At 39.2% G+C, this 10850-nt stretch overlaps 1 protein-coding gene across 1 annotated transcript; it reads left to right on the forward strand.

Annotated features, from left to right (window-relative positions):
• The first annotated feature begins 8064 nt into the window (after positions 1-8064).
• Positions 8065-10452, forward strand: LOC139117526 (homeobox protein GBX-2-like). Its single transcript, XM_070680728.1, is given in 5 exon segments — positions 8065-8375; positions 8378-8529; positions 8532-8652; positions 9038-9449; positions 9451-10452. Coding segments are annotated over 5 exon segments (879 nt in total). The 5' UTR covers positions 8065-8218; the 3' UTR covers positions 9488-10452.
• Positions 10453-10850: the final 398 nt, after the last annotated feature.

Genomic DNA, 10850 nt, shown 5'->3' on the forward strand with positions numbered 1-10850 from the left:
ATTATCTCATTAAACTCCTTTGATTCGAAACCATGTTACAAAGAGCAAGAAATGCCCTGGCTGAAACTTCCATTTAAACATACTTTATACATTTCGGGGCATGAGTAAGAAGTGCTTGTGTGCCTTCGCTAGCGGTAACGTCTTGAAAACATGTGGATTGTGCTATAAAAAGAAGAAACATAAGTGTACATTTTGTACTGAGAAAAAAATCGATGCTAGTACTTTTCTAACTCTTCCAACACTTGCAGGATGTCAAGCATTACATGCACCAGTCCCATAATCATTTCACAAACCTTTTGTTTTAACTTCTGCAATTTGAAACAACGTGATCTGATATCCATTAGGCTTTATTCAAAATAAATATTTCCAGAATTTACACAATAAGGCCGAGATCCATCGTAAATGGACATTCGAAAGCTCGTAATCATTCTATAATCTTGGGAAGAAAATCTTGAAGTTGGTTGACACAATGAAGGAGCCAGGTTTTTACGAAGTTAACAAAATCTTTGATTCGTAACACAACTGGCTATTGACCGGTACATGCGAGCATCTTCATTTTGTAAGTAATTGATATCGTCAAAAATGTTCAAATTTGTCGATTGTACCTCAAACCCTGATGTGGCGCACAAACCAATACGGACAAAACTGTCACAAAATCGACAGTTGCAGAGGACTATTTAGAAAGAAACAACAACCAAATGAAAACACAAGTTGCGAATAAAGATAACTGCAAGTAAGCTAAGGAGAAATAAGCGTTTTAAACACTGTTATTGATATTAAGATAGAATTTTCAAATATTGATAACCTCGAAAAAGAAGATGCATGACCTTGGTATGCTGTCTCCGCACACAATATAAAATTCCCAGTAAATGGTAGTTTGCCATGTTGAAATATTGTTTTCTTGTTAATGTACATCCTTAAATCATTCATCAAAATGAGGAGGTGAAATAAATGTTTAAATACCTAATACACTTTAAGGTCTATTTTTATAACCGCAAGTGACCAATATTTATTTGCATACAATAATTGCTCCGTCGCGTTCTGAACTGTCATCGCTGTACCGTAAGAGGGCGCACAAATGTTGACAAAATGTCCATCGGGACACAGCCACTGGAAGGGTGATATTGCTCCGCCCATCTTGTCATATCGAACGCTTTTACTGTCACGGCCCTATTAAAAACGCATTAAACACACCACACGTTGAATTATTGATCGTGTCTTAAAAACGGAACGTTCCATTGATTTGTCTGGCTAGTAATTGCGCCAGTAAACTTTGAGTATCTTGTCTGTTAGATCTATTTTGAGATCAGTCGTTTCTCTGTGATGTCCCTGTCTACTCGCCCTGGCACATTTCCTAACTTTCAAATCATGGAATTTACACAACAAATACACCTAAGACTCACCTTTACTGACTGTTTCATCTTATTGCGGTGTTTGGTCGCACATTATTGTCTTTCTGCAGATACGAAGAGCAAACCATATTGCTTCAGCTGTCTCTCTGCAATGTTTCGTCCATCGCTGATAAAATGTTATATTTGTATTTTCTCAATGTTTCGCAAAGCGATTGTCTAGGCTGGCGATTGTCAATATTGAAAACAGCAGAGAATTGATGCTCTGGCCATAATATTGACTGAGACTTTGACATTGGCACAAATACAGTGAGTTAGTGAATACTGTTCCATTCACTAATTGTTTGGTCCCTATCAAACCCCTGTCCTCAATAAAATAACTACCTCAAACAGGCAATAGACGTCTTTCCCCACCGTTGAAGAAACGTTTGATTCAAAACAAGTTATAACACACTCGCAAACCATAACACACACACACACACACACACACACACACACACACACACACACAAACACATATAATATATATATATATATATATATATATATATATATATATATATATATAATATATATATATCCAACATTCATCCAACTTCTGTGTACGCTAAATGGAGCTATTAACTTTCACTGTTATCTTTCAATGTACATGCATACTGAGACCTGTATATTTGATCACTCTCTTTAGATGTACCTGAAGAAGCTCGAAGTTTAGAGCGAAAGAAATACATCAAAGTCTAGACGAAATAACCAGAGTGTCAGCGTACTTCTTTTCAACGATATATATATATATATATATATATATATATATATATATATATATATATATATATATATATATATATATATATATATTATATATATATATTCCAAAAATTCCTTTCCAGTCAAACGTACACATTCTGAATTTCACTGCAACATTTTGGACGGCTCCCTATCAGTAGAAATTCCAGACGCGTGAATGATCTGCATCGACAATCATCACCTCCATCAAGCTTTCAGCGCCTATTGTACATTTGACACGAATAAAAATGTTGATGACGAAACTTCAATGACATTTCCAATGAAGGGAAACATGAATTATCTGAGGAATTTTTCATTTATTTTAACAATGCATGAAAACAACAGGAAGACGCTGTTTATTGTTACCGCCCGTCTGTTATATCGTGTCGCTTGTCCTTCATAGATTATGCCTTATTCACATCATGTGGTTGACAAAGTGTGGGAAATACTTAATTCTATTGTTTTATCTTAGCTCGGCCATTCACGCCTTGTTCGTTTCACTGACATGATATTCACACATCAAGAGTGTATGCATATAGTGGTGTGAATACGTGACGAGTATCATGTAGCCGCAATGAGCAGGTGTCATTCCGGTTGACAAGGAAACCCAGAATAAAGATCGCCATATGGTCGAATTGTCTTCATTTCCCAGTGAAAACCAAAGTAATATCGATGGGATTTTCTCAAAGAATGCACCATCAGCTGGAATTCAGGTTTTGGCACATAGAGTAATTGACAGCATAGTTACTCTGCGCAGATGATAATAACATTACAATCATCTGCTTCATTTCAAATGCACCAAATTCAGTGAATTTTAAGTTGATGTTTAAGTTGATGTGAAATAACCTATCTTCCGTCGGGCTTGAAAAGAAAGGCAACTCTCCCTGGAAGGTAAATGTAACAGTACACTGATAAGTTGACTTCTTGAGAGGATTAGTAAGGGTCTAGACATATTCTGGAAGAATAGGACAAAGGAAGTTTAAACAAGCTTTGCTTTGAAAGACGTCCGTTTCCCTACCCGGCTACGTAATCGCTGTTGAAGATCCTTTCTTTAAAGAGGGAACCAAGTTACAACCCTGCATTGTGTTTTGACTCGCCCATCCATGTTTAATCCCGTCTTTGTTGAGGCAACGGTAATTGTGGAGTAATCTTGTTAGGTTGTCAGACCACTAGACATGGATCCGACGTTGTAAACAATTCTGGGTATTCAATGAAAGTGACTATACATTCAGACCAGTCCCTTCAGCATCGCTTGGTGGCAGTAGTAACTTTTCAAGTACCATTATCATCTTATGCAAGCTTGATTTAAATGTGTGAAAAGAGAAAGAAAACTGCAGAACGATAAAAGTATCGTTTACGTCTGTAGAATTTTGATGTTTTGTAGATTTTTATCTCGCTGTGTCTGCATTTTTTCATCGATATTCACCGTATTACACAGTGGTTGTTACACTATCTCATCATCACTCCTCGTCAGTTCCAGCTTCTTTCTATGTTACGACAACACCACGGCCAAGTCACAGCTTTTAAATCGCAATTGAATGCGCCACCTGCTTTGTTTCAGTAAAAGTCGTGCAGTGTGTCATTCAGGCACTCATGTTTGTTCAGCCCATGGTAATTCGTAAAGGGCCGCAGTTCAAATAGTATGCAGCGATGCCTAGGTCAATAAAAAAGAACAAAATGTAAAATCTAGTAACACGATTGGAACTAATTTGGAATAGTTGGATTTTCATATCTTTTAAATTTCTCAAAAGTGTTAGGTGCCAGATAGTTGAATGTTGCAATAAAACAAATTACTCATAAAAACAAGTGTGTAATGTAAAAAGAAAAGCAGATGAGATTACATTTGTAGGTTAAATCGGCATTACTTCACCATCCATTTATCCCAAATTAGTTCCAATCGTGTTAAGTCCATCGAAAGTCTATACTCTGGCATTTTGAAGAAAATGAAAACAGAAGAAAGTGAAAGTGTTAAACTTTATAGTTCAGTATCACATGGCAGCGACTGCAGGAAAATGACAAGGACAGATATTTGCATACACATGAAAATGTCTTATCTCATATGCAGATATACCAACAACTGTGCTTTTACCATTTGCGCTCAAGGGGAAGGTTGTCAGAGCTTATACAAATTCATTTTGCCTTGTTAACACTAACGATCATTTAATTTTCTCTGGCGAAGAGCGAAATGCGAGCATATAAATTGAATTTGGAACAATTCATTCTTTACGTCTGTAGTATTTTATTTTGAAAATATGAGCACTCCCCTTGACCTTTTAATATCTGTGTCCATTCGCAGATAGAGTTCCATTTTGGTCAGGGCATGTGAATTTTCTGCGACGTCAACCATCGAAGAGCGACCGTCTTTAGACTAAACTGTCTCGGTTTTGAACGTCCGCGATTTTTGTGAGTAAACAACTTAGTACAGGGTACGATATGCGGCTCTCTGGACACAGATATTGATGTAAACTAATGAAACAATGGGTTGTTCTGATTGATTTATTTAGTTCCCTTGTAAAATATTCAACCTGTTAGAAAACATTAAATGGATGACTAAACTCTCATATACAGAACAAATGAATTCATCTGTATTCAGTTGAGCTGAGTGCCTACTCTCTCCCGAAAAACGAAAGCACAGAAGAATAGGCCACAAACGTTAATGTATTCACACCCACGTCTATCTGCCATAACACTTCAAGTTGACGGGAAGTAAATGATATGTGCAGGCAGTGTTTATATCATTACCAATCATTGGATATCTTTCTAATATTTGCAATTTGGCGTCAGATATCTGATATTATCAAAATAACTTCCTCTCGTTTCTTCTCCACTTTCCTGCAAAACTGTCCAGTTCACCTTCCGAAACAACTTTTCGTCTTTCAAATTGTTTTCTTTTCTTTTTAAACCAACAAATCCCTGTTTCCAGTTTCTTTCACAAATAACACAGGTCATGGCTAAAAGGCTTACCACTAAGCGACGTGCCGGACAGTTTTTATGACGGGAAATGCATTCTAGTCTACCACGGGAATGGCAAGATTTGAACTATGACTATGCACGTATCCGTGCCTGTGTGACTTTGAACTGAAGATTCCTAGGGAACTCTATATTGGAAAATTGATCTGACTGGTGCATCAACTCGGTGATAGGAAAAGCGTGTACTGATAAGACAGCAGTTTTTCTCTTAGCTCTTGAGTCGCAACAAATATCACCATTACGAACGACAAGGCCAGTTGAAAATCCATCCCAATTCCGCGATCCGGGATTGAGCCATACCGTCCAGTAAAAACTGCAAACTGCAAACGAGATTTGAGTGATAAACTGGCCCTGCCTAACTAAAATGGGGAATGGTATGAGTGAAAGTTTGACACGATGAGTCAAAATATAGTCAGGCTTTGGATTTCTCTTAGTCTGTCAATGGATAGACACACGAATCAGTCTGAATCAGACTCACAAAGTGCTGTGCTGAAGGCATATGATTCGGCAAACAGAGACAGAGAACGCCATGCCAGATTTCAAAAATGCAGTGTAATATTTCTTGATACCAAAAAGATGCATCTCAAGAAATCTAACTTTCTTTTCTCAAACAAAACATAGTTGTGCAATTGATAGCAATAGCTTTATATTCGATTCAATGGTGTTTTACGTATTTCATAACTGTTCAGATGATTTACCACAGCGTCAATAAAATGTTATCTATTCCCGGATGAAAGCCTGACATGGCTTGAAAAATTCATGAGATTCTACTGAATATCAGACAGAGCAAATGGCCGCGCACGGAGGAGTCTTGTAGACCGTTGATGAAAGCCCGTCTCATGGGCACTTTCATTCAGGAACATTGGTGAATATAAATACCCAACAAATCGGCGGCAATTCTTAGAGGCTTTTCTTGTGATGGCTTCACGCATGCATGCGCATGCTCTATCAACATCTATAGGTCCCCAAGTTCCAACGAAAACGAGAGAATAAATTAATTTGTGAAAGACCGTTTGTTTTACTTATTTGTTAAAGAGACTTAGCCAATGCGATTTCGTGAGCAGGCGAATATTATTTCAATTGAAACTGACGGTGGAAAAGAGTATTTCGGTGATCATATATATTAAAGATAAAATCTGTATGACGGGTGAAGCACTGTGAGGAGAGCGTTGTTTCTTTTGACAAGTACATCACACCGGATAACTGGTCGGCGCGTTCTTTGTAGCGCTTAATCCTATAGTGAACAATGCACAAATAGATCGCCCTAAACAAATCTTGCCAAAAACTCACAGGAGTTGATATAGAAGTACTCGACTATGGGGAAGTTCGACCTAACCAGCCCGGTCTGCTAAAACGTGTATTGTCTTTGAATTGAATGAACAAAGCTCTCCCTTCTTTCCACATATCTGCTTTGTTTTCGAATCGCTTTTCACTGTTGAATAGATTGCCTTCAGACTATTCGTTTGCACAGTACAGTTTTACACTACGCCGTGTTTATCTGCCTTTTCCCCCTTTCATCGGGCAATATTTTAAGTAAGCCCTATAGCTCCTCCCCTGCTATTAGCATACGACAAAGGCCTTTCAAACAGGCAACTCTAAATTAAAGGGGTTGTCCCATCGGAGAGTCGAGAAAATGATTTTCTTTTGATTGGACCAAGTAAAAGAAACGGCGAATACAGCCATTAATTCGAACCAGAGTGATATAAAAGTACAGTATAGCCATACACTGTCAAAAGACTTAGAAATGGATTGAGATTGTTGGTCCCAGACAATGTCCCCTTTCTGACATGTCCAGCATATATCCAGAACTGTCCTAGTCAATATGTACGCTTTAGTAGTTATTCTGTTAAAACGAACCATTGTCAAAGCGTCTCTTTTGTCCATTTCTTTTTCCCGAACGTCATACTCAGTGTTTATATAATTTCCTATGGGATTCTGATCTCTGTTTTACCGCTTTTCCTTAGAATCATAGTATTTAATGTGAAACAATACATTGTGCAAGATAGGCAGATAGTTTGGTTCAGCTTTGCATAGACAATAGTTGGTGAGTTCCTCTGTGACCCACAGCCGACGACAGTTAACCTCACACATGGTTAAGCATAACAGGAAAGCTAAGGCGTATTGAACACGTCTTGATCCAGTACAAAGTCAATCCTCCAACTGCCCACCTTGTTGTCGATGATACCCCAGCCGTGTTTTTCCTTCCACTGACTTTCTATTCTTTTCATTCTGCGCCCGAGGCCATGAGTGAGCGCAGATCAACACTAAGGGTATCGCTTTAATAAGATAATGCCATGGAGTGTGCTTCAGACATAATTACCCGTTAGCGCTCCATTGTAAACCTGATAATACCGCCAAGTCAATCAGGGATGGAGTCAGCTGGCTACAAAACACGGTACCGCTGAATATGGCGGCCAGTCAGGCTATCTTCCCTGCAGATTACTTCAATCGTAAAGCTTCGAGATTTGGACTATCTGTGTCGGCACACTGAGAAGGGATGCATTTACTGTAAATAAATCTATCTGTGAGCCAACGGTAGGGTGTTTGTTGAACTAAAGTAGAAATAATGAAAGCGGGCCGTTCAGTGTGTAATATCCGCAAAAAAATCTTCCTTGAAGAATCAACAAATTACTGGAAGTTTCTGTGCAGACAGATGACTGAGGCTGAGTTGAATTTTCGATGATTAATCATAATTAATACCGGTTGATTAGTGTGGCGTGGCTTGCTAAGCTTAACTGCTATCATCGTCCAATCAGAGCAAAAATCCTCAGTGGGTCGCACCCCGACCTTGTCAATTTCATGTCAACCCCTACAGCCCACTACCATGCTTTTCGATTGATCCGAATAACAAAGAGTGCCGACTTTGCCTCACATTCACCCAATGAAAGATATCGTTAGAAGAGGTAGATCATAAAGAAACCCTAAGCGGTCCAACCTGACCAATCAGCCTTGTTTTTATTGCCATCACGTGTTGGAACTGTAATATTTTCGAGGTAGTTTGAATGGTGAGTCGGGGTGTAATTTGAGCAAGACTGATGAGTTTCTAGCGTAACACCCCTTAATTTTAGGTCCAACATGCGGCAAGTAGACTTTTGTTGTTGAAAAAATCGGCCAAAATGCAGCAGCCCAGTACGAGCATGGCGTTCAGCATAGAGTCGATAATGGCTTCTCCACCGAGTACAGTACCATTTCTGTACAATGGATATACGGCATTTCACCCGACTCTGACTCCTGTCTTACACCCTATTCCACAACAGACACCCGTAGCCGTCCTGCCGACAGCTACATCAATTCTAGCAACGTACCGGCGCAAATGACAGCTCCCACCACCCAATATATTACAGCAGTGTCTTGTCAAAATCAAGACACGGGACAAATAAATGGGTGCCCCGGACCAAACGAGCAAGCGACCGGGTTGCTTAGTCGCAACCAATCAACACCACGACAACCACCGCAACAACTACTATTTGCCACTCTCAGACTACAGACATTCCAGCCAGAAACAGTTCGAGCCCCGACGATGAACGGACATCTCTCCTGCAGACAGAAGGTAGGCTTCATTTCTGTGTTTTGCTTACAAAATTGAAAGGGTGGGTACCTTCGATTATTGATCTGTAAAACAGTCCAAGATTTCATCGAGGTTAATAGTGTGCTTAAATTGTATCGGTTATAAATTATATGACAACCCCAGTTTTATGGCCGCTTTCTCTTCACGGAGAAAATGACCCAGAACGGTTCATTAGAATATCAGCTGGCAGAAAGGGACATCTTGTTTTGCTGCCCAGCCCTGTTTTCTGTGTTCTGTGCGAGTTTGCTCACTCGGCCCGTACATGCAAACTTTCATTCGCAAAATGGGCCAATCGACCGATGCAGAAACCTTGTAAATGTACCGTTTTTCAGGAGTTAAATATTTGAACTGTCTGTTTCTATTGTAGATGACGAGATTGCGAACTCAAGCCCGATAACAGATCCACCAAAAGTGACGGAGAGCTCGGAATATGACCTCGATGACGAGTCTACGGAGGAAAAAGAAGATAGTGGCGTGGCTTCGGCGTCCGGAAAAACGCGACGTCGACGGACGGCTTTTACGAGTGAGCAGTTGTTGGAACTCGAGAAAGAATTCCACAGTAAGAAATATTTATCGTTAACAGAACGTTCACAAATAGCCAGTGCGCTCAAACTCAGCGAAGTACAGGTTAAAATATGGTTCCAAAACCGACGGGCGAAGTGGAAACGCGTCAAAGCTGGAATTACTAACACTAGAAACGGAGTTAGCGGCAACAACAACGCACCCAAGATAGTCGTGCCAATACCGGTTCATGTCAATCGTTTTGCCATTCGGAGCCAAGCATAATATGTCAGGAAATCCGCCTGCACGACCATGACATTAATTGACAAAACAATCAAACAGAAAACTAAACAGTCATAGTTATAAACTTGACGGAAAATTATTCGAAAACACCCGAACACTTGATCTATGAGATTCAGAAGGAAGGCAACATTATGTGTTGTAGAGTGCACAGTTCGCTGTTATGGCGAGGGAAGTCGCAAGAGGCAGTGACTTTAGACCGGACAATAGGCAAAGGCCACTGTAGGTAAACAAGATAAACATTGTCTGTGCAACTGATATGATATCGATATCAACCAAATACACCACCGAGAATATTTCACCAGATTTACAAGGTTATTTTTTCTTGTGAAACGACGATGGCGACTCGATACGCTCACTGCTTTTTGAGGATCCGAACTTAGCAATATGTAAAAGTCTAAAGACACATTTTCTTATGGAAAGGAATAATACAACGCCTTGTGGCCTTGTCAATGCTATCCTGTGTATACACGTTGACGTCTATAAATATTATATTTATATTTCTGTAAAGACTGTGTTCACGAGGAGATCGTCGTTTCGTTTTTAACCGTCTACTTGAGGCTGCATTCTTATTCAGGGATGTCTGCTTCATATTCTTGCCAATGTTGGAGTTACGTGTTGTTTCGTTTTGATGTTATATGTACCTTGTTCGATTTCATTTTCGGCATACTGTTAGGATATCGACACTCATCTTTGAAAGCAAAGTCGGGGTCTATTTCAGTGTGGTCCATTTTGTAGATTGCACAATCGATCGCACCGGGAAACGAACTATTTCAAGAGTATTTCTAGCGTTTTTGTCGTAATTTTGACGAGGCATTGTTAATCATCAAGCAATACCGGTGGTGTTTACCAAGCTGTCAAGTGTCGAGTCTTGTCCGGTTACGTTTCAAATAACCATTCGAAAATGATTATATCGTGGACATTTTCAACATTTCGTGTTAATATGAATGTAAACTTATAAAATAAATTATTTAAGAAAAACGTAGAAACGCTATATTCTTTATTGATGTGATTTCATTTTGACGACTGTTTAGGTTAAGTTGAGACGAACAACATGGCGATGAAATGGACTTTAAATGTAAAACACACCCTGGTATATCAGTCTTCTCTTGAAAACCAACGCCAGAACTGTTAACATATCCATTATTGCAATATGAGACACAAATCGATTTGATGGATTAAACTTAGCCAAATGTGAAAAATGCACAAAAATGTGTCTCAAACAGCCTGTTAACAGGACATGTAGCGAAACTATAGTTTGCGACGCCTATGGTATTATAGATTAGCCCTGGCCACACTAGCTGTTTCATAGACATTTTGAAAAATCGAAAATCGCTCTACTTGTATATTTTAAATCATGATTTTGATATCACGAACAC

Source organism: Ptychodera flava, chromosome 18 (assembly GCF_041260155.1).
Source record: "Ptychodera flava strain L36383 chromosome 18, AS_Pfla_20210202, whole genome shotgun sequence".
NCBI classification, from domain to species: Eukaryota; Metazoa; Hemichordata; class Enteropneusta; family Ptychoderidae; genus Ptychodera; species Ptychodera flava.